Below are 24,135 nucleotides of genomic sequence, written 5' to 3' on the forward strand. Positions count from 1 at the left end.
GAAAATACAGCTTTAATAACTAGGGATCTAGCTTTTATTGGCTAGTAAATTTGAGAATATGACACTGAGCATGCTCAGGGTTTTTTGGTTTTTTTTTTTCACTAAGCATCTCTTTGTACTTAAAGGCATCTGTTCTGTCGGTTTATGCACTGTTAACTAACTGCAAACCTCTTTAACAGCTCCTCTACATTGCTGGAAAATCCTGAGGCAGGACAAGGGCAAGAACGGCTGTCATGCCTGATGACTGATGTTGTAAATGGAGTGAGAAAGGCCCTTGAAGGGGAAGCCGTCAAAGCTGACCTAGTGGGAAAAGAGCGCAGGGACACGTTTCCTCTAGGAGCATGCCAAGAGAGCCAGGCTTCGATGCATATGCGGCTCTTTCCAGTTTTGGGAAGGTGCAAAGTGATGCACTGTGGAAGGAATGGCTCCAAAATCATTAATTACAGGCTGCCCTTCTGGTGCACCTTATGACCAAGTTACTGTTAAGAGTAAGGTTTTTCCAGGGCTCCAACTCACTTTGCGCAGATTTCCGATGTGGAGTAGATGTTGGGAGGACCGTGAGCAAGAAAAGACTGTGGAATACATAGCTTACAATGATTTAGAAGTAGAAAAATATTTTTTAAACATGATGAGGGGATAGTAGATTTCCCTGTCCTCTCCTGCTCTTACCCTGAATTCCAGTGAGTGAGTGAGGGCACTGTAATTTTGAAATGGGAAACACTTCTGCCAGCTGTGAAGCAGAATGATGGGCTTTAATTAGATTAGAGGAACAAGAAAATGCAATTGAACAAATAGGTTTTCAACAAAGAGAAAGAAACATCATGGTAGCTAAAGGGAGTAGGTGCTAGCTCACTGGTACCATCTGAATCCATCCTGCTTCAGATGACTGAGCTAGAGGATGGAAAACATCACTAATCATAACAAAATGGGCTCATCAGCTGCATCTTCTTGAGTAACAGGATAACTTGACCGTATCTTTGGAGGGGAAAATCTGTTATCTCTGGTTGGCCTCACTTAATCTTTCCTTTTTGCCTCTTCAGGTTGAGGATGTTTGGGACCCGTCTGGTGGAAGTGGCCATGTCGCGAGTAACTCACTCACACGCCTTCCCAGTGAGCTTCCCTCTCCTGAGCCTTGTCCTGGTGCTACTCTTCCATGCAGAGGGCACACATGCGGAGAGCCCCAGTGAACTGCCCGCCAACGACACCGAGGAGTGCGCTGGCTCCTACATCTGCAAAAAGGGGGTGATTTTACCAATATGGGAACCCCAGGACCCCTCGTTTGGGGACAAAATCGCTCGGGCAACGGTGTATTTTGTAGCAATGGTGTACATGTTCCTGGGAGTGTCCATCATCGCCGACCGCTTCATGTCCTCCATCGAAGTCATTACATCCCAAGAGCGGGAAATAACCATCAAGAAGCCCAACGGCGAGACCAGCAAAACCACCGTGAGGATCTGGAACGAGACTGTTTCCAACCTCACGCTGATGGCCCTGGGCTCGTCTGCTCCGGAGATCCTCCTGTCTGTTATCGAGGTGTGCGGCCATGGCTTCACGGCGGGGGACTTGGGGCCAAGCACCATTGTGGGGAGTGCTGCCTTCAACATGTTTGTCATCATTGCAATCTGTGTGTACGTGGTGCCAGATGGAGAGATAAGGAAGATCAAGCACTTGCGAGTGTTTTTTGTTACAGCGGCCTGGAGCATCTTTGCCTACACTTGGCTTTACATTATTTTATCTGTGTCTTCTCCTGGGATTGTGGAAGTTTGGGAAGGCTTGCTCACCTTCTTCTTTTTCCCCATCTGTGTGGTGTTTGCCTGGATAGCTGACAGGAGGCTTTTATTTTACAAGTACGTCTACAAGAAATACCGAGCTGGCAAGCAGAGAGGCATGATCATTGAGCATGAGGGTGACCGGCCCTCCTCCAAGGCTGACATCGAGATGGACGGGAAGGTGGCTAATTCTCATGTAGAGAACTTTTTGGATGGGACACTGGTGTTGGAGGTGGACGAAAAAGACCAGGATGACGAGGAAGCCAGGAGGGAAATGGCTCGGATCCTGAAGGAGCTGAAACAAAAGCACCCAGACAAGGAAATTGAGCAGCTCATAGAGTTGGCCAACTACCAGGTCCTGAGCCAGCAGCAGAAGAGCAGGGCCTTCTACCGCATCCAGGCCACTCGGCTCATGACCGGCGCTGGCAACATCCTGAAGAGACACGCTGCAGACCAGGCCCGCAAAGCCGTCAGCATGCACGAGGTCAACAGCGAGGTGACCGAAAACGATCCCGTCAGCAAGCTCTACTTCGAGCAGGGCACCTACCAGTGCTTGGAGAACTGTGGCACCGTGGCCCTGACCATCGTCCGCCGGGGAGGAGACCTGACCAACACCGTGTACGTCGACTTCCGGACAGAGGACGGCACGGCCAACGCCGGCTCTGACTATGAATTCACTGAAGGGACGGTGGTCTTCAAGCCTGGAGAGACCCAGAAGGAAATCCGTGTTGGCATAATCGACGATGACATATTTGAGGAGGATGAGAACTTCCTGGTCCATCTCAGCAACGTCCGTGTGAGCACCGAGGCCTCAGATGAGGGCGTTCTTGAGGCCAGCCGTGTCTCAACACTTGCCTGCTTGGGATCGCCATCTACTGCCACCGTCACCATTTTTGACGATGACCACGCCGGCATCTTCACCTTCGAGGAGCCAGTAACACACATCAGTGAAAGCGTAGGAACCATGGAAGTGAAAGTGTTGCGAACCTCTGGAGCACGAGGAAATGTTATTGTGCCCTACAAAACCATTGAAGGCACGGCCAAAGGTGGAGGAGAGGACTTTGAAGACACCTGTGGGGAACTGGAGTTCCAGAATGATGAGATAGTGTAAGTCAAGGTTTTATTTGTTTCTTACAGTCTCTGTTTCTCCTGAAATGAAATGCACTTTGATCCCAGAGCTGCACTGGAGGTGTTTGGGTGCCAGTGCATTGCAATAAGCCATGAATGGCCTTAGGTGCTGTGGGGAGCCTGAAACACTGTGTCCCTGCCTTTACAGCAGACTGGAGAGTGATGCCTGGTCAGGGGCACTCCAGCCTTCCAGCAGCAAGGAGGTGGAGCTGATCTGGGAGCTGTACCCATGTGCTGAGCAGATCTCTACAGCCTCAGCTCTGCAGCAGAGCAGAGAACAAAACCGAGGTGGCTGTGAAACAAAACCAAAACCCAGGCACGAGGGCCTGTCCTGCAAAGGGCTTAAACTGAGTGTGTGAATTGTGGTACCTGCTTCCTGTTTCCTGTTGAGGCTCAGATCATCCAGTACTGGGTCACAGCTGTCCTGCTGATGCTCTGCTCAGGGCTTTGGTGAAGGTTGCTTCACCTTTTCGTGTTCTAAAGGGTGCAGGTCTGGGTCACTGTCCAATACACATGTTGAAAAAGTGTTGTTAAGCAGGGAAGCTTCATGGTTAGGATGTAACTGCAGTTACATTCAGCTGCTTGCAAGTAAAAAAAAGGAGGCTGAAAGCTGTTGGAGGCTAGTCCTGAGTGTTGCTATTTGGATGCTGCGGAAATTATTAGTGCTGTAGCCTTATTACATTATGTGGAGAACATAAATTTGCTCAGTAAATCACGGCAGAAAACATTTATCCTTGGGTATGTCATGAAGACATTTCCTTGCCCAGCTGGTGCTCTGGGAGGAGTAAGGGCTGGGAGCTGTGTTTTTCCAGCCTGAGTCTCTTCCTACAGTGAATTCTGTGTTTGCAGCCACAGGGACTAAGTTCTGTAGCACAAAAACACTGCATTAGAACTGAAAGAAGTAACTGGTAAAGGGCACTGCTGGGTAAAGGGAGAGCGAAATTTTGGTTTGGGTGTTATTTATTGTGCTACTGGTCTCCCAGGAGCTGAGACAAACTATGGTGAGTGCCCAGAGAGGTCCTTCTCTCTGTCACCTGTATCTGCTGCATCTGCATAGGGAGAATGAAACTTCTTCATAAAGCTTCTTGAAGTAGATGGCAGGGGGGAAAAAGGTGATTTATAGTTCTCAGGCAGTATTTATACCAGTTGGGATTTTGACTTCCCAGGAAAAACTGAGCAAAAAGTTCACAGCTCTATGATGTTGTAGCTCTGGAGGCTACAGCAGACATGTTGCTCAAACAAGGGTCAAGAGCACATAGCTTCTGACTGCTGAATGATAAATGTAGTAGAGAGGAATGCAGTTATTTGAATTTTTTTTTTAACATTTTGGGAGATGCAGGGAATTGTCTGCAGAGATGCAATGAACTAGGCTGTAAGGATATCTCCCAAAAGATCTTTTCTTTTTATCCAGGTCACTCAACACTATCAAAACTGGGCTAGTGGCAGTTAGACTTTGACATTTGTTCCCAGCTCCCATGGGATGTGACATGTTTACATGGCAGGCCAAACGTATGGCCACAGCCTCTGTAACAGTGCTCAGAGGGGCTTGGACTGTGCCTTCCCATGGATCCACCACTGTGGCCAGGATCTCTGTGCTGTCCTTCATCCAAGACCTGTGTCTGTGCTGCCTCTTGGTGCTGGGGCTGTGATGAGGCAAGGTGTGCCTCCCTGGCTGTGCCTGCTTACCTCTTGCGGTGGCCTTCCCTCCTCTGAGCTGTTCACTGCTGACTTTTGCCAACAGCCCAGTAACCAAGGGGTGTGCTGGAAGCGGGCTGACCACATCCTGTGGGATCTGTGCTGGTGTGCCCTCACCAGGGCTGCAACCCTCCTCCTTCCTCTTCTTACCAGCTGCCAGAATGTGCATAGCAAGCAAGAAACAGGGGAAAGCAGCTTTCTTAGAAACCTTTTCTGTGCAGATGCCATTGTATCTCTATTGTCTTTAAACTGTCTCTCCCAGGAATCACAGGGAGTGATGGTACCTCAGAAGTGTCCACAGCCTGGGGCCTGGGTGTAAGAGAAAGAGGTTGACCAAGGGTCTCTCTCCATTCAGGTGGGAGAGGACCTTGACAGAATGAAACCAGTGGTACATATTCCAATCTATCTGTGTGCCTGAAAGGCAGTAGGTATTAGTCTAAAACTCAGATGCTGCGGTCCATGTTCAGGTGCTGGGTGGTACAATCTGACTGACAGGTTTCCTGCAGGTCCATGTTTTGCCTTTGACACAAGTTTAGGACAACACAGAGGCAGAGTGTTCCTGATGCTGAGCTGCTGCTTACAGGCATGCTCCCTTGGAAGAATTTGCTCCAATAAAGAAGATATACTAGCACAATATGTGGATTATGGAGCTAAAGACTTTTCGCTCTGTCGTTGCTTGACAGCGCTGTACTTCAGTTCAGGTGCAATTCCCTAGCACACTGGATTCAATAAAGTTCTAAAATTCCAGTTTTTTTCATGCTCTGATGGCCAAGAGATGTCTTTGCTGCCCTTTCTAAAGGTCTTTAGTGCCTCTTCAGGTCTGCCATTCAAGTCTGAATGAATCAGCTTGATAAAAGTGAGTAAGATGTGTTTTTCTGGGGCAGTAATAACAAAGGTAGGGCAGTACAGGGAGACATGAAGATGAAAGAAAAGTATGCACAAGCCTCTATTATTAGAGGGCTGGCTTGCTGGTAAGTCCCAGTAAAATTAGAAAGCGCTGGGAGGGCCCTGATCTTCTGGAGACCTTCCCCTGGTTCCCAAAAGGCCTAATTACGTAACATGTTGTTTGTTTGCTGTGTCCAGAGAGACTTTCCCATTTTGCAATCTGTTGATGTCCCCCCCTTCCCAGAATACACAAAATAGCAGTTTAACTGCTGAAGCCATACTGCTCCTGTGCATTTAATCAAATATCTCATTCTGATGCTACCAAAAAAAGATGTGTAGTGGAGAAGATGTTGGTCCTCCTGTGGAACATTTAACCCAGCAATGCCTCTTCGAGTGGTGCTTTTTTGCTCCTTGTTCCTGGAGCACAGCTTGTGTGTTCAATGGATGCATGTTAGCAGGTGAAAGAGCCAGCTTTTAGATGGGGTTTGCATGACACATTGCTCCAAGCTTCGTGGGAAAAGGTGTCTGGCTGGGGTCTCAGAAAGGTCAGTCTCAGTGATGCTGCACAGGTACCTGGGGCTCTGAGATAGCAGTGTAGGTGCTGTGATTTAAAGTGTAAGAGGGCCTTCTCTCTGAGCCCAGCCTCAACAAGGTGGCTCCAGCCTGGTCTTGCACCTCCATTAATGATTGAAGCTTTCTGCATGAGAATATGGAGAAGATGTGCAGTTGTAGGCCCTTCCTGCCCCCCCCGGCTACTACAGCTATTGTGATCATAGAAGAGGTCACTGGTTCATCCAGTCAGTGTATTTTTATCTGCTGACTGAATGCTAAATAATTCAAAAGAAGTCCAGCTTCCTATATTAGAGGAGGAAGCAAGCTTTCCCTCAGCTGATATCCCATCAGCTCTTCTCCTTTCTGTCTTGAAGCATCAGGAGGAGCACTTCTTCCAGATGTGACTGCAAAGCCCTTTGAAAACAATGTGTTCTTTCATGTTCAAAAAACACGGTTCTTCTAGGGATAACATTGCAACTAGAGAGCTGTTACAATCTGCACTCCAGATGTCTGCACACACACCCCAAAAGAAAAGATTTTACTGCATTAATGTCAGTGATGAAGATGGTACATATGGACAACCAATTAAACTCATAGTTCACCTATGCAGTCACACCTGTAAATGCTTGGAAAATCTTATGTCAAATGGTCTTGCTGTTCATAATATACAGTTCAGCTGTTTTTATAAAACATGTCTCCTGCAGATTTAGGAAGTGACACTCTTTTCCCACTGAATTTTACTTGTCCAAGTCAGTTTTGGCATTTCTCTGGAAGCTTAAATTTAGGAGCTGAATACTAACAGAGACACAAACCATCAGCTACATGCTCTGATTTTTTTTTTTTTTGGGAAAGTGTCCTCGGAAACCACATATGCTCCCTCCCAAGAGCCCTTTAAAAAATGTCAGTATCAATAAATAGAGATGGTGGCAGGAGGGCAACCAAGTGGTACTGCTTTTTTAAGTGCCCCTTTTCTTCTCCAAAAATAGGTTGGATTGGGTATTTCTAAAGAAACAGCAAAAATAATGTCCTGATTCAGCCCTGGAACCCCTCTATATCAGTTTTTCATCTGTGGCCTGCAGCTTCAGAGGAAAAAAGTAAAGCCTCCAGCATGAGCAGCCTTGCAGTAGGATGCAGTTGAAGAGCAGGATGTCTTCTGATGTGGCAGAGAGAATGCTGTAAACCAGGCTGGAAGGGAAGCAAAGAAACATTCCCTTTTTCAAGTTTCACTTTTGAGTACATTTCTCTTCCTCTTTGTGGTCCCGCTCTGTTCCACTGGGCCGATGTGCATCCCCTGCCTCAACAGCCCCAGCTTGCACAGGGTTAATGTCTGGCAGCACGCTGTGAGATATGTAAGGAGACCAAACAAAGATTAAACTCTTGTTTGGCCTGCTTCCAGGGCCCAGCATGGGGTTTGCAGAGTACTCTCCCCTCACCACTGGAAGTCTTGCCTGGCCCAGTGGGATTTGTAGGCAGTACAGATATGGCCAGCTTGGATCCTTGGCAGAAGCATCCAGTTTTCCTGGCCCATCCAGTACAGATCCCTCTTATGGGAGCTGGCCCTGGCCAAGGCCCACAGCAGGGGTCTGAGCAGGTGTGTTGCACCACGCTGGGGCATAGATGGGGCCTGTTTCCCTTTTGAGGAGGAGAAGTTCTGTGGGCCTGAAACGTATCATTTCTTTGGCTCCTGAAGGCCAAAAGCTGGTTGTTGCCTCTTCATAGGGGAAGATACAGCTCTAACAGGGTCAGCTGTCTTTTCTTTTTCTCCTCTTCATTCAAACAATGTTTAGTCTTTCCTGAACACTCTTAAAATATTGGCCTTAATATCTCCCAGGCATGGACATCTCTCTTAAACTGCTGTGCTCCTGCCTCAGCTGCGTGGTCAACCACATCTCTTAGGAGACAGAAAGGGAATAAGGCCACATGGTGTCCACAGACCTTCCCCTTTGTGCTGTGCCCAGCACATGGCAGGTACTGAAAAACTCATTCCCAAGTGCCACCTCACAGCTGTGTCTCCAAGTGTCCCATGCCTTCATTTGCTCCCCAGGGTGAAGCCACCGAGGGCGCTCCTGTGGCACTCATCATGGTGCTGTGGGACAAGTCCTGCCCATGGCTCTCAGGGAGGGTGAGCACGGGATGCAGACTGTGCTGTTTGCCCAAATAAGTCAGGAAATCCAGGAACTTGATTGCATGATGTCCCCTGTGGAGGGGATTAGGCAGTGAAGTCGTGTTATTGGACAAAGCAAGTTGTGCCAGCACATCACTGGGGGCGAGTGGCGGGGGGAGAAGGGTGAGGACAAGAGTTAGCTGAGGAGCTGACACAGTTTTTGTCCTTGAAAAACCAATGTTTCCTTATTTGTAATGAACTGTTGTTGGCAATTTACTGCTGCCAGCTGCATCTCTGTGGTTGATTAAGGGAGCTTGGATCTTAAATATGTAATAACTCCCTGAAAGCCATTGAGAGGTAGTTATTAGCTTCATCAGGGCCTGTGCACACATCCGCTGTGCTCCTTTATGAAAAGGATACCTATTAAATGCATTGTAGTGATTCACAAAATGTAGGATCTTGTTTTAAGAAATTGAAACAACAGCCATAGCAAAGCTTGTTGGCACAAGAAAGTTATCTCAGAGGCACTGCTCCACAGCTCCCTGATGGGGATACAGGAATAGGCGGTAGGAGAAGTCCTGTTCATTTTTGCAGATCCTTCTCTCCCTGGCCTGTGCTTGAGCACCGCTGGGAGCAGCATTGGTACCAGCAGGTTTTTGCAAGAGAACAGGCATCTATCCCTATCCCAGCTGTGCACACAAGATCCATGGCTGTGGCAAGCCTTGAGCAGGGAGAGGTAATTCATTGTTAAACAGGATCCCAATGCAACTGGAGTTCAAGTTGGGCATTTGCCTTGGGAGTAGATTTCTTTCCTCTGACACTTTGCCCTTGGGTTTGAACTTGGTATTCTTCCAGCAGCATGGCTGAATCCTTGGGCTCAAAATGGGAGTGACAGGATGAAAAGCAGACAGCTGACCACAGCCAGCATCCAAGCATCTGTACAGATGGGCAGAGAAACATCTGCTGCCATCCAAAGCCAAACAGAGAGGAGAAGCTGGACCTGGCAGCCCCTCCTCAGAAGGAGAGGTTGAGCCTGGAGGCAGCATCCCGCATGCTGCAGGGGAATGAGTGTGATCAGCCAGCTCTTTGCTCTCAGGGGGATGCGATGTTGCCCTGCCCTTGTCAGATGCAGTATTCCATGTCTGGAGCTGGTTTCTGTCTGTCTCCACTGGCTCTGCTCACACCAGGGACAAAATCACGTCCACTATCAAGGACATGCACATCACTGCCATGCAAGGCGAAAGTCACCCATCCTATGCCTTGTCTCTGCTCCTTCCCCTGTTCTCCAGCACCACAGGGAACTGTTTTAGCTTAACCTTCACAGTCTGGTCTTGCTGAACCACCTGTGTTTTCCCAGTACTCTTGGATGAGGAGCTTTGGTTAGCAGTCTCTCACAGCCACAGTGCTTGCCATGGTGTGTGCATGGCCTTGCTGCACTGGTAATATGGGGTATGTCCTCCTCTTTGCAGTCCTGAGCATGACTGGAGTTAGGGTCAGTCCTCTCCAAGTCATAAATGCCAGTTAGCCTGAGGACATCTTGGGAGATATCAAAAACTCTACTAATAAAGTTTCTGACAATGACATTAGAAGCACTGTGCTGGTTTCCAAGAATGGCAATGCTGGATCCTGGGTGACAACAAACAGTAACAGCATTCTCTGTTTTAAAAATATCTTAGTGTAAGAGAGAAAATATTCACACTGCTGTGTAAGTAAGAGGGTGACCAGCATGAGCCTCCTCTGCCCAGTCCCTATATGGTTCCATTTCCATAATGTCTGGACTGCTTCCTACACAATCAAAGTAACAATCAAATGTGTCTGGCAGTGAGAAACAAAGCAATAACAAAGGATGGGGGGCATGGCTGGATCCCTGTGAACTGGGTGCTGGAAGAAGAGAGATGGAACTGAGGACATATGCCTGCCCCCTCAGAGCAAAGTCCTTTCCAGGGAAAGGCCCCCTGAGTGCAGATAGCTGGGGCAGGGATAGGGCACAACTGAGTGGAGTCCAGTGCAGAGACACTACCTTTGTAGCTTTTCAAGGGATGGTTTGAATTCTATGGCATTGTTATCAGGAACCTTCTTTTGAGGGTTTGAGTGATTTCTCTGGTTATTTGCTCCCATTAAAACACTGATGTGTGGTACTCACACACTGTGCTATTTTGGGGCTATGCAATATGGCTTTAATTCAACCACAAGCCCAGTACACCCTGCAGGAGACCCTTGTCCCAAGGGCCAGATGCACTGTCACCAGGTGGCAAAGCTGTTGTCTCGCTGGCTGGGACATAAGAAGGACATGAAGACAAAAAAAGGATTGATTTGTTCAGAGTTCTTTTCCAAACTTGGTTGCTTGCTTCCTTGTGAGAAACTAATTTTGAGATGTGCTTGCATGCTCTTGGTTTAATTTGTCAGTACACGTGATCCTAAAGAACAAAATAGTTACACGTGGGTTCTTGCAAACAATTTGGAGTAGAAATCTATGGATTCATGAGCACTCAGCAGCCCCCAAAACTGCCAAGCAGGCTCTCAGCATCCCCCCTGCCTTGCCTTCTCCCTGACCCTTGCCCTCCCATCTTTGTACTGCTCATGTGGCCGTGGCTGTGCCACCCTCTGCCCCAAAACCTCCCCCGTGCACCCTGAGCAGCAGCGTTGTGACAGATGACTTATTCTGGCATGCCTTTGGATGGGGGCAGGCAGCACTCCTGTCTGGAGACTGTGGACATTGTGCTCTGAGGAGCTGTGTGTCCTCGGCCACAGCCCTCCCTCCGCCCTCGGCGGTGCTGCTCTGCAGCCCAGGCTCCGCTGTCCTCACAGGCACAGCTCTCACTGAAATTCACAGCCCTGTCACAGCGTGTAAGGCAGGAAAAAAGCCAGTTCTGCAGGGAGTCTGGGATGAATTGAGCTGCAGAGAGCAGGGGAGAGACGGCCTGGTTTCATTGAGAAGAGGAGGCTTGATCTGAAACAAAACCTGTTACTTTGGCTCAGGCAGGTAGGGAGCAGGTTTTACCTGCACAGGAGCCAAGTCTTCACTTGGTTCAGTAGATTTCCATTCACACTTTCGGTCCGCTTATTAAAATTTATCTTCCTCCTTAGTGACTGGCTATGTGACAGGACCAAGGGAAATAAGGTATCACCCCTGCACAGGGCAAAAATAATATAAACATAGTCAGGATCAATGCCCCAGGCACATATCATCCTGGGAATAAGGAGGGAAGTGTAGCAGGAGATTCACCTGACTCATGAGCTCTCTGGTGACCTGGAACTCAGAAAGACTCATACAAAAATCTGAAAATGGGTCAGTTTAGTAGGGAGGATTGTAACAGAGAAGTATGGGAGGATTGGGTCAGAATCCAGCTGAGCATGAACTGGACAAGAATTAGATGGGAAGGAGATATTCTGGACATTCATGCCTTAGCAATAAAGAGAGAAAAGGGGAAGGGATCTGAACAACAGATTCTGCCAAGACACAGGTCCCTCTGTGATGTCTGTGGTCATGAGGCCAGAGGTGGAGGACAGAGACATGGTGTGCCTGTCCCCAGAACAGGCGGCACACGGAAATCTGGCCTTGTGCTGTAAGGGGAGTGCATGGGGGGCTCTTAGCAGACCCTGTGGAAGGTTTCCTGGGCAATAGGTGACATGTGCAGGCAAGCTCAGAAGCTGCCTTCAAAAGCAGCTCAGCCAGATTAGGTCTGCTTTTGTACCTAAAAGAGCCTAGAATAAATCAACACGTTATTTGTAAGTACCTCAAAGATAACAAGGAGATGAATAACAGCCAGCATATATTTGTCAAGAACAAATCTTATCAAGCCAACCTAATTTCCTTTTATGCCAGCCTTTTGGGTAAAGGAGAAGCAGTGTTGTCATATCACTGAGCTTCAGAAGGGCTTTTAATGTCGTCTTATTTAGCACTGTCATAAGCAAGCCCTGGCTAAATAGGCCACTGGGGTGAAGGGGGCTAATCTGTCTGGAAAGAGAAATGTGTCACTGGATGGGGGTGAAAAGGTGTTCAGTAGGTGGTTGTCCTGAAATGGAGTTTGTTGGGCATGGGAAATAGAAAATTGGTGTTTTAGCTTGCAGATAGAATAGTCTGAAAGTGTTGTCAGAGGTAGGATGGGGATTTGCAGAGATGTGAGTTAGCCTGAACAGAAGCAAGACACTGTAAAGTGCTTGTGTAAGACCAGTCATAAAAACAAATTCAAGTAGGAGGGGAACAACCAAGTCAGGAGGTGCCATTATGACCTGGCAGCCAAATCTGAGCTCAGAACACTGTGCTCTTGCAATGAATGAGACAGATGCCATCCTGAAGATATTCAAGAGGAGGGTAACCATCCTCGTGCCGCTCTCTTGGGGGAGTGGGTGGCCTCTGTCAACAGCAGAAGACAGCTTAGAAGGCAGTGCCCAAAAACTGACTGAAGGTATCAGGTCTATTGTCCCTTTTAATACACCTTGGGTCAGATGAGGCCTTGGGAACTCCTTCTCTCCTCTTGCTGTGTGCTGGCCAGGCAAAAGTGTTCCTCATGTGAGCTGCACTTCAGTCAGATGGCCCCTTGTCCTGCAGGGTCTTCTGCCACGAACCTGTGATGGGATTACACGCAAAGCAACCCACAGATGGAGCAGAAAGACCACATGCACACATGGCACAGCTTCCCTGTGGCCACCCATTCTGGGCTCCTTGCTCTCAAGGGACACCTGGGGCAGGGGCAGTGCCGCTGTCTGTCTCCTTTGCTAATAATTAGATGCAATCCGGGCTTCCCTGCAGGAGAGCCCTGTCCCCTTGGGGGAAGAAGCAAGGCTGCACACATTAAGGAAGCTAATTAGAGAGGAAGAGAGCATTGGTACTGAAGCCCCAACAGTAAACTTTGAAATCTAGATAAGGGAGCAGTATTTAATTATATACAATTAAAACACCGTGTCTCAGCCCCCTGAGAACTGGCAGTCCTAGAAAGCCCTCCCAAAGGTGCTGATGAACAGATCTGAAGGCAGAGGTAGGCTAGGGGCTATGCTTATCAAACTTTACCTGGGAAACACACCTGAAGAGAAGAGCTAGGAAAATTCCCTTGGACCACCACCTCCTTATTGCTGCACAATGTCCTCCCTCTCCTAGAGCAGGTAATGGGAACCCAGTGCTTGGGAACAGGAAGGGAGATTGCTCTGCTCTTACATGCAGCTGAGCAAGGCCATTGCAGGCACCTATGCAAGGAAAGGCAAACCTGAGAATGTAGAGAAGTCAGGGAAGGTTGTAAATACTTGGTCTGAGAAACAACCTTTGTGCCCTTTTCTCCCGGTGCACAGGAAAATATCTCCTGCCCCCGTGCCTGCTGACCAGGGGTATCCTGGAATCTCCAGGGAGCACCATGCCAGTGTTCCCCTTTGCTCCACAAATCCTGCAAAGGTATCTAAGTTCTTTTCCTACAAGTTCCTCCTAGCCACTACAGCAGCCACTTCCCTGCTCCTTTGCTGCATCACGTATACACTTCCTGACTCCTGATCCTTTCACCTGTCCTCTTCAAGCCAGGAGGGCAGTTTGCTTTGCCTTGTGCTCAAACATTCCCTGTCAGCTGAGCCAGCTGAGCCAGCAAGCTTCATGGACTGCAGCAGCAGCTCTCATCCCATGGCTGCTGCTGGCTGTTAATGCAGAATCACAATGAGGGAAAGCTTGGATGGATTCATGTCATCTGACAGATCAGAACTGCAGAACCAGCCTCAAGTTATCCAAAATTCCTCTTCCTCAGCAACTTCAAACCCTTAAGGAAGGCTTTATAGTTCAGCTTTGGCTGCCGAAGGAAGCAGTTCCTGTTTTAATTTGTAAATATAAAGTGCCAGAGGGCTTCTGCCTTCTGAAGGCAGTGGCTTGAAAAGCACAGGTGAAAGCCCAGGGCTCCTTTTCCTGCATCCTTGAAGCCTGGCCTTGTGGAGGAGCACACCTAGTGCAGGTGTCTTGTTGTGCAGCTGCAGTGGGAGCTGCAGGTTGTGCCCAGGGTTGGAGAAAGAACTAGAACTTCAGGGGCCGTGACCTGGCACCAACCCTTTGTCTGACAAAGGGGACGGGGACCTGCAGCACTGCCTGGGGGTGGCCAGTCCCCTGGAGACTCTATAGAACCCAAATAAACAAGCAGAAGACCCCAGACAGATATCTAGGGTAAGGGCATAAAGAGCACGAGGGGAATGGGTGCACAGTCTGTAAGGGTGCAGAAGTCCAGGGATTCCTTCACTGACCCTGGAGGCATCATCTCAGGCTGTTACTGTGTCACTGCACCTTGACTAAATTAGAAGAACCAGACCTCTAAAGGAAACTGGGACTGAGGCAGTGCGAGAATCTGACTGTGTGAGTGGGGTGTGAGGTGGGAACCAAGTTGGGTTCACTGGAGCCTCCTGCTGCCAAGGAGCTTTGGTCCCAGCAGTGGAAGCCTTGGGTGGTGCAGTTGTGACTCCCAGAGTCGCTTCTGAATGGTCAAACAGCAAAGATTCCTTAACAATCTTTTGCCTGGCTTTTGCCCCCACATTCTGCCCACAAAGTACCTTGCTCCTTTCAATGCACAAAGCCCATGAGTCACATCTGTGATGTTGTCACAAACAGCTTCCTTCCCTGGTGATACAGCTGCTTAAAGTGTTACAAGACCCAAAAGTGATGCCAATGCCATTGAGGTTCATTTTATTTGTCTGAGCCTTTCTGGTGATGTTTTCCTCTGCTGTGCCAAGAGCTAAAAACCTCAGGGCATTCTTCACTCATTGTGTTTTAGGTGAAAATTAAATGTGTTGTTGAATCCCAGGGCTCCAAGAGCTGTGGTCATAAGAAAAATGCTGACTAATATCTAGTGTACCCTGTCTGGTCCTTGATGTGCCAGGGACGAAGTTGCCATGCTTTGAGAGAAGAATTGCTCTTAATTGCCAGTCCTCAGAACTGGAAGGAAAGGTGGAAGGCTTAAGTTGCTTCTCAATTCAAGCATTCCTGCATTAGTATGAATGAGCATGTTGGTGTCGTGCAAATACACAAACAGATTTCCACAAAACACTTGCTAATGAACCAAACCAGCAGTCTGTCCTTTCAGTGATTTGTGGGGAGTCGGTAAAAGACTCAACCTGGGGAGCTCATTACCCTGCTGAAGGAGTGCATTTTGAGGGCAGATGCTGGGAAGCTGTTTGCTGCCAGCTGTGAGGCAGGGCCAGAGGCTTGGCAGTGCAGGGAGGAAGCCTTCGAGAGGAGATGTCCACTGCCTTGGTGGGCACGGGCAAAGGGCTTGCTCACAATGAGAATCATTTCTCTTTCTGTGGTTGTGGGGCACAAGAGGGGCTGATTTCCTTCCCCAGTCACTGTAATCTCAGGGCCAGGCGTGCTGATATTGTGCTGGGGTTTCTGGTGTGAAATGGAGAAGAGCAGAGTCAGCACCAGCGACAAGGGAGAGTCACAGCAACCTACTTAACCACACACACAGTACAAACCAGAGGCCTTCTGGAAAATACAGCCACACTCCCAGGGCTTAAAAAACAGGCACTTAATCCTGTATATCCGAGGGAGTGTGGCACTGCTCTGCCTCACGGGCACAGTTCATTTGTCACCTGCAGCTATTGCACAGCTCAGCCAGCTAATGCACACCATTGCCCTTTCCTCTGGGTGTGAGTGGATGGGCTCAGGCAGCAGCTGCAGCCACCTCCAAAAGGGATGCAGATACCTCAAGGTGCACATGTACCTGAGGGCTGCACCTGCCCACGCTTCACAATTAGGACAGGTGAAAGGATAACCAGGGAAATGCATCTGTGGGGATGAGGTGGGCTAAGGTAAAATATGAATAACTGGAAAAGAAGCGGAAGGAAAAAGTGAAAGAGGAGTCAAAATCACAATGGCTTTTATGAATGCCTCCTCTTAGCTGCTGCTGAGAGCTTCAGAGCTGCAAAGTGCTTGGTTCCCCTCAGAGCCCCCCTGTCCCATCAAACCTTAGAGCAAGGTTGTGCTGCTCAGGTTGGCAACAGGTATTTTGAAAAAGCTATCAAGTTTCATGTTCAGTGTGTTTGCAGGGAGAACCCTGGCTTGGCACTAGGCATCAGAGGTAAAAGCAATGAGGAAAAGAGAGTACTTCTAGCCTTGCCAAGAAAAATCACTTGTCTGGGAAAGGAAGAACTAAATTGATCTGAATTTTCCTGCTATTCATCAGCGGTTTTGTGCCAACGCAGTGCATGTGAGAGAGGAAAGAAAAAGGATAAGATGAAGAGCTCCATATTTAATATTGTGTTAATCTCTTCCCTCCCAGCTAGAGCAGAGGTTTAAAATACCTTTCCTGTACGTGAAGGAAAATGTACTGATCTGTGTGAGTGTTATTATTTACGGAAGGAAGATTCATCTTTCAGGAAATCTGCACCCTGAATAAACCAATTTGAAAGTCTAAAGAAATTAATTGAAGTTTGGGGTTGTCAGATTTTTTTTTTTAGTTATTTCTTGCTTCACAGAAGATTCATTTTGCATTTTGACCCAAGCTTTCCTTCATTGCCTCTGGAAACTGAAGCAGGGGGGATACATTTCAGGCCAAGTGTTTTGGGAAACCCTGCTAACAGCAACTGCGACAGAAGGTGAAGCAACAACACTTCAGCACCTCGACTTCTCTGTGAAAACCCATACATTGGGAAGGTATAGATTGTCAGGCAGCTTGTGCAACAGCTCTTTGCAAGTAAGGATTTGCTTCTAGCACCCCAGTTACGTGGTGGGAAATCCTGCAAAGGAGCAGGTGGAAGTGGCAAAGCCACGTGCCAGTTTTGGACCTGGAGCTCAACGTGACAGTGACCTCCCCCAACCCCCATGGGGAGTGGGGAGCAGTGCCTGCCCTCCAGCCCTGGCTGGGTGCAGGGCCCTTTGATTCGTGGCATAAGTTTTATTCATTTATTTCTTTCTGAGCTGAGGCTCATGGACTAATTAGAGGGGAACTGGTGAGCTCAGCTAACGCATTTGAACACTGGTAGCTTTAGGCTTGCATTTGGGTCATTAAAAATGAAGTAAAATGATGTTCTCTTTGCACCAGCTATTGTGAGCAGGGGCCTTGGTTTGGCAGCAGTTATCTCCCCAACACCACTGCACTAATGACTTCCAGCACAGAAAGAGCAGTGTGTCATTAACACAACAGGGTGGTGGGAATCTGCTGTAGGCAAAGCGGAATCTGGGACACAGCAGTTTATGTCACACCTGTAACCAAGCTGGGACCAAGTGGCTGGGTTTAAACCCTTAGGAGGCTGGAAGGCAGCACGAGGGGAAGCCCTTCCCTCAGGGGCATGCTCCCAAGGGTGTGGGCAGGCTGCAGGGGGAGTGAAGTGGGTCTCCTGAGGGTCTCTTCTGCCTACTGGTGAGTCCCAGCAGCCTGTATGATATTGATATTTGAGCAAGGTTTTCTTCATTGTTCTGTGGGATGTCTCTGCTGGCTGCAGGCTGGTTTTGGTTGAGGTGGAGGCCATCAGTTTATAACATAAAAGGCTGTAGAGAAAGGCTTCATCTCAAATTTGTCTAAACTGGAAATGCAACATAGCTACACATGCCAAAGCAGCTGGGGATGGCCTATAAAGATAATTTGGCTTACCTCCCTGTGGGACAGAGGTTGTATATGTTTGTTGGTTGTCATTCCAGAACAGCAGAAACTGAGGAAATGTTAGTTTGAGGATTTCCCCCACAAGTACCTTGCTGTATTTTCTCCCTTCAGTGAAACCTAGGAAAATTGGAAACTCCACAGAAGCATACCTGCTTGTCATTAAAAAAGCTGGAGGAGGAGAAACCATGTAGATTTAGAGGTGTTGTTTGCTTGTATTTTAGAGTAAACACCTGGTACAAAAGAAAATGTCACTTTTGCCTACTCAGTCTCTGATGACAGAAACCTGCATTGCAACACTAAGGATGAGTGACCTGCAGAGATTTACAATGCTGGGAGGGCCCTGGGCCATGGTCCTGCTGTGGGGCTGCAGTCACATCGCTCCAGCTTCCATTGAGAGGGAGGTGGAGGTTTGCTTGCATGCTGTGACAGTGGAAATGGCTCACATTTCTTGAGCTGCTGAACAAAATTACCTTCAATTTCTTCCTCAGTCGTTCTGTGCCTTGTAGCAATGCTCTCCAGAGGTGGTTGCAATGCAGGCATAAATAAAATTTGGCATGCACTGGGACTACACATACCTGGAGCCATAACTTAATGAGTTAAATCAGAGCTTTTATTATCTAATTTCTCATTGTCATCCAGTTTCTTGCATCTCTGTAGATAATTGACGTGGAGAATAGTTCTTGCCTTCTGGAAACTGGCTGCCTTTTGAAATGCTCCCATCAGAGATGCTTTATTCAGGCTTGTACTTCTTTCTTCTCATTATCCTGTTAATAGGTCTGACTGGGCCAAGTGGAGGAAGGTGAATGTATTGGCAGGGCACACGGGGCCGGTGTGCCTTTGCCTTGGAGATGTGGGCACTGAGGCCTGGGAGCAGCTCCTGCCAGGTGAAGGGAGGATAATTCCTCTTTCTGCCAGAAGATCTGTAAGGGTGGCTGCAGGCCGGTCGAGGGAAGCCAGCTGAGCCACAACTGGGGCTGAAAATGCCTCAGAGCAGGAGGGCTAATCCCCTGGCCACTGCTCCTGTTGGGAGGCTCTAGGGCCGCTCTTTCGGCAAAAGAGCTCTTTTGAAATCTCAAAAATCCCAGCTGCAAAGGCAGTGCATCTCTGAAGTCTAGATGAGTATAAAAGACTGCAGATAAACCTGAAGAGTTTTCCCCAGTAGCTAAACCCCTGGGTTATATCTGTTGAGATTGTCGAGAGAAGATCCAACAAATATTTGTCACAGATTTCTGCCGAGGACGCCACGTATTCACATGAAAGAGTGGAGACGGCTGCTCCTGCAGCTGGGGAGAGTGAGCCTGCATGCAAATATCACTGTGCTCTTTTGGGGACAGCTCCTTTTCCTTTCCAGCCTTGTGCTTGGGCATATCTGGCAGATGTGCCTTTCTTTTCAGATTTGTCCTTCCACGTTCGCTGTGCAGTGTTTGGAGCACCACGTGTTGGGCTGTGGCACGCGAGGCAGGGAGCAGCGTGCACTGGGGGACAGAGGTGGCCAGGCTTCCGAGGCATGTGGAATGAGGGTTGGCAGCACAGAGGCTCTCACATAAGGCAGCAGGCATCAAGGTCTCTCCTCACCACACCTCATCCTCCACTGAGGTTGGAAAACCCCTTCTTCCCACAGAGACCTCTTATCTTTCATCATAGGGCCCCTTGTTTCAAGCTCAGCCTTACCTCTGTCCTGCCATTCCAGTTTCCTCTGCTCGTCTTCTGCGTGATGATCTCAGGGTTAGGAGGCTTGTGCCTGCCCCAGACCATGGGTCATCCTGCCTTAAAATGTGCTGTGACTACCTACACAGGTGAAATGCTGCTCCTGGCTTGGCCTTGCAGGCTCCCTGCAGAGAGGATTGGTGTCTGTCAGGCCTAGTCCTCAGAGGTCACAAAAGAATAAACGAGCTGTGTTTTACTGGGATATAAATCAGGATAGCCCGGTGCCCTCTGGGTGCCCCGGGCTGCAGTGGGATGTGCGGTGGTGCATGTGAGTCCAGCCTGGTGCTGCCTGCAGGATAAGCTCCTGCTGGGAATGCACCAGCACTGGTTGGATAAGCCCAACAGTGCCCGCTAATGCAGCCCACACAATAAAAACTAGCACAAATAATAACTACCAGCAAGACCCCCCTGTTGGGGAGGTTCTGTTTCAAACTATAGTTCTCAAGCCTGCATATCCTTATTTGCAGTCACTGCAAAGAGGTTTGTTGTGTCCAGGGGTTGTTTCCACCCTGGGAACTCACAATTTGCTGTGTCACAGCTGGCTGGTGTTACTGCTGCTTTGGCACTGAGAGAGACCAAAATTTGGTTGGCTGTTCAGGGGTTTAATGATCACGCCCTGTGAGATACAGCATGAGTTACAGAAAGAGAAACAAAGAAGGGTTGGTATTGAAATAGAAATGGTTCTCATGGTTTTGACACCCCATATGGCAGGGACATATGCAGAAATGGATTTGCTGTTGTTTGCTTAATAACAATAAGCAGGTTGAGACAGTATGTTAGATCTCACAAAAGGAAACGTGACTTCTCCGTTATAATCTCTGCTTTTTAATTGAGATGTTCTCTGCTGTTTTCTTGAAATTCAGCTGCGAGTAGTGGGAAGGCATTCAACTGCAATGAAAAGGAAAGGCTGCCCCAGAGGCACATGCCTGTCAGAATGCTCTATGAAATGTCCAGTGCAGAGGCTGATGTCTTGATGAGGACCAAGCATTGCGAGCTCCAGCTCAAGGCTTAGACATGTTGGCAAACTCTCTTGACTGGTTTGAGATTAACATTATGGGTGAGCTGTTAGAAGCCTGCATGCAGCAGGCTGAGAGCAGCAATGCCAGCTCCTTGCTTTTGAGCACGGTGCCATCTCTGTGCTGAACAGCAGTGTCTCAGTGAGAAAAAGCTTTTAATATCACAGGGTCAAAGCTGTTGATTCTTCAGGGGCCACAAACCTGTTCTTCCCCCCGTAAGAAAAGCCTGCAATGCTGTTTTTCAGGCCTGTCTGGTTTTGAACATACATCACAGAACCTCAGAATCATAGAATTATTTACTTTGGAAGGGACCTCAAAGATCACCTCAGTCCTACTCTCCTGCTGTGGCAGGGTCTCCTTCCACTTAGACCAGGTAGCTCAGAGCCAGCCTGGCCTTGAACAATTCCAGGGATGGGCAGCCACAGCTTCTCCGGGCAACCTGTTCCTGTTAGCAAATGCTTGGGTAAAAGCAGAGGAGGACAACAAGGAAATGCCTCAATCCCACCCAGGCTCCAGGGCGCAAGAAGGACCTTGTACTCTATGCTGGAGGGGGACACAATGTGGAAGCACCTCTGTGGGTAAAGCTCGCTGTTTATTTCCTGCTGCTGCAGAAGGAGGTGTGCCGGGAGTTCTAAAACAAAACAAAAAAAAAAGTGTAAAATGTGGACTTTTGCTATCAGAAGAACTCCTTCAAAAAGGATAAGTCATAATCACTAGTAAAGTCTGAAGCAATGCATTTCAATGCCTTGTGATTTTCTGGGTCCCTTTTCATGCAGGAGTTGGTTTTGCTCTCATTTTTTGCCAGCCTGAATACCAGAAAGCACCACTCCTCTGTTCTTGTGTCTTGCAGAATGCCCTGCCTCTGCCTGGCAGTGCTTTCCCGCAGGAGTGCAGGGGGTCACCCCATAACTTTGCAGGAGTTCACAGCGCTTTTCAATTCCCAGCTGCTGTCACAGGCACACGAGGCTGGGGGACGTCTCAGCATTTCGAGAATGCTGCGCCCTGCCGTACACGTGGCTGTGAGTGTGACATGCTGAGACATCCCTGGGAGAGCAGAGCTCTTAATGCAACAGCGTGACAATCATACTTCAAAGCTAATTGACGATACGGGCTTGCTAATTTTACAGAGGTTAATGGATCTTCCTGGAGCCCTGGGTATGAGGAGCGCTGGGGACTTAGCATCTTTTTCTCCCCCATGGAGTTCTTTGACCATATATAGCCAAGGTATCAACTTACAGGCCTGGGATTTCAGCTTTCTGTTTAGATTTCAGATGAAAGGCTGCAGTTGGAAGTGATTGTTATAAATATTTCCTGCTATCTGGTAGCAGGCTGACTTCAGCCCCTTCTAAGGAATTTGCCATAATTATCCTTTACAAAACTGCAATGAAAACACCGCTGCCGGCGGAGGCCGGTGAATGGAGCGTGTGCTCCGGCTGCTCCAGGAGGATGGAGGGGCACCAGCACCAGAGAGCTCACTGGGGGCTGAGTCCCGGGTGAGGGACTCACCAGGATTGTTTCTGCAGTCCTCACCCTACCTGGCTGCTTTCTGCTGGCTGGCAGGGTGCTGCTGGCCAGAGTGACCAGGGCTGGGCTGGTTTACAGAAGCTGGGGCTTGAAAGGCATCCTGAGGCTTGGAAAGGAGATGGAAGTGCTCCGAGCAAAGGGCAACCTGCTGCTGTGGCCACACAGGGCACAGGAGATGGGATCGGCGCTCTTCACTTTGTGGGAGCCAAAGATTCACCTGGGCTCTGCTCTCTGTTGGCCACCAGCAATGAGTTCCCAGTGGAAGGAAGTGTAAAATGTGGACTTTTGTCATCCAAATGCTCAGAGTAATAGGGATGAAAAGTGCTTCACCCTGCCCAGGACTCTTCCTTTTTCATTTTTCTCATTATCTCTTCCTCTCACCTATCTCTTTGAATCTCTTCGTGTATCAGAAACCCACATCAAACCAGCCAGAGCTGCCAATACATGCAGTAGGGCTAAAAATAATAAAAATGCAGCTAGATCAGTTAGAAATCCTGACTCCTGGGGCCCCTGAAAATTTGTGCCACAGAAATGCTGCACAGTTGTGCAATTTAGTGCCTCTGAAGAAGAATAAATTTGCTTTAAAAAAAATCCATCAGCATATTGCATATATTTATAGTTAGCTGCAAGCCTTTCCAGTGAGAACTTTTAGAATTTATTTTAAATTAAAGTGACTAGCATGACATACCAGTACTTAGCCTTTTAACAAAAACATTTTAGTCGTATAAATACAGTTGCTATTATTAAACTCTAGGGAAAGCCAGCAAGCTGCTCCAAATAACATCCCTCTGGCCTGCTCGTCCAAGCTCTTCTGTTCATACCCAGAACCAAGACATTTGAACACCTTGTTGAAGAGCAGGGGTTCATTTCATTTTCTGTTCCCTTGATGGCTTTTTAAGCTTGTTTTAAACTTTGTTTCCGCTTTCTCTTCTTTAGTCCCTTCTCCATTCCATTGTGTTGCTCCTTACACTCTTTTTCCTTTTCCTTTGGACTTTTTTTACCTTTTTCCTCCTCATCTCTCATTGCCAGGGAAGCCTAATTCTCCATGGTACTTTCTGTCCTTTCTGAAACCTGTTTGCTAAATCATTTGCTGGAACTGACTTTAGGGACAGCACAAATTGCCCTCTGGGTTAGCAGAGGGTCAGGGTGCTTCTGTGCATTGAAAAAGAGCCTGTAAATGAGATTTTCGAAAATGTCTGCCCACTTATCCTGTCTGTATTTACATCTTTCAGAAGTGCCAAGCAAGAGCAAGTTCTGATGCTCCAGAGTAAAGACCAGACACGTTGCCAAGAGAGTGGTGGACAGATTTTGACCTGAGACCAGCACAGTGGAGGGAGGACTTCCCTTTTGGGGACCCCTCCCCAGCAAAGAGCTGTCTACTGTTAAAAACCAGGCAGGCAGTGACTGGGGTTACTCCCATCTCCTCCACGTTAGTCTTCACCCTGCTCATTTCCAAACAAAAGCTGAGCAGCTATTCCTCATGCAGCTTTTAAGCCTGTGTGGCTGCTAAGAGAGGGAGGATGCAATAAATCATCCAGTCAATTAACGAGAGACTTTCTCCTTATTTGTAACCTCCCTTCAAAGCAAATGAGTATGACTGCTAATGAAAGGAAACATATGCAATAGTTTAAAAATAGGTGTCTGAGGCCAGTGGGGGAAATCTTTGCCCTGCTGCGTGTGGCATCCAGCATCTCCAGTGTGCCTGGATCACCTCTCCACTCGCTCTCTCCCAGCACCCGCTGTAGCTTATTCCTTCAGGTGATGGAGCAGCATTTCCACATCCAATGCCATGCCAGCACCATCCCATTCACAGGACTTTGTAGACTTTCTACAAACCTAAACCCCCCACAAATCTTGCCCTTGCAGGTGGGAAATGGAGGCAGCAGGGTCTGGGAGCAGCCGGCAGCATTGCAGCAACTCCCCTGCCAGCCCAGGGCCTTTGGGGTGAGCTCTCAGAAATCCAGCGGCCCACAGGTGGGACTGGAGTCTGCTGGGAGGAGAAAAACAGCAGCTGTGTCCTATTCACAGCCTCCTTGCTGGCTTCAGTCGAGTGTCTCCTGAGGGAAACCGCCAGACCTTCCCAGGATTTCTAATGTGCTTCAGCATTTGCTGGTCATAGGCTGGCTTCAGCTCTACACACTGCATTTCAAACCTGGACTAGAACCTCACGGGTTTGGGACATAGTTTTTTTGTTA

At 48.4% G+C, this 24,135-nt stretch overlaps 1 protein-coding gene and 3 long non-coding RNA genes across 8 annotated transcripts in view; 2 read left to right on the top strand and 2 right to left on the bottom strand.

Moving 5' to 3' along the window:
• Nucleotides 1-24,135, top strand: part of SLC8A1 (solute carrier family 8 member A1) — a 104,188-nt gene that overhangs the window by 9,039 nt on the left and 71,014 nt on the right. For all 5 annotated transcript variants that reach the window (XM_064415051.1, XM_064415047.1, XM_064415049.1 and 2 more), the window contains exon 2: nucleotides 1,041-2,876. In XM_064415051.1, the coding sequence (XP_064271121.1) occupies nucleotides 1,048-2,876 (1,829 nt within the window). In that variant the 5' untranslated portion in view covers nucleotides 1,041-1,047. The remainder of the gene's footprint in view (nucleotides 1-1,040; nucleotides 2,877-24,135) is intronic.
• LOC135297472 (uncharacterized) lies at nucleotides 60-8,298 on the bottom strand. The gene is made up of 2 exons (XR_010359470.1): nucleotides 7,463-8,298; nucleotides 60-7,367 (listed from the first exon to the last, which is right to left on the bottom strand). It is a non-coding gene; the product is annotated as an uncharacterized LOC135297472 (long non-coding RNA).
• LOC135297470 (uncharacterized) lies at nucleotides 10,364-11,877 on the bottom strand. The gene is made up of 3 exons (XR_010359468.1): nucleotides 11,360-11,877; nucleotides 11,135-11,263; nucleotides 10,364-10,550 (listed from the first exon to the last, which is right to left on the bottom strand). It is a non-coding gene; the product is annotated as an uncharacterized LOC135297470 (long non-coding RNA).
• LOC135297469 (uncharacterized) lies at nucleotides 12,389-23,415 on the top strand. Its single transcript, XR_010359467.1, has 3 exons — nucleotides 12,389-12,542; nucleotides 13,420-13,519; nucleotides 23,173-23,415. It is a non-coding gene; the product is annotated as an uncharacterized LOC135297469 (long non-coding RNA).

The sequence above is a fragment of the Passer domesticus genome, chromosome 3 (assembly GCF_036417665.1).
Source record: "Passer domesticus isolate bPasDom1 chromosome 3, bPasDom1.hap1, whole genome shotgun sequence".
In the NCBI taxonomy this organism is placed as follows: Eukaryota; Metazoa; Chordata; class Aves; order Passeriformes; family Passeridae; genus Passer; species Passer domesticus.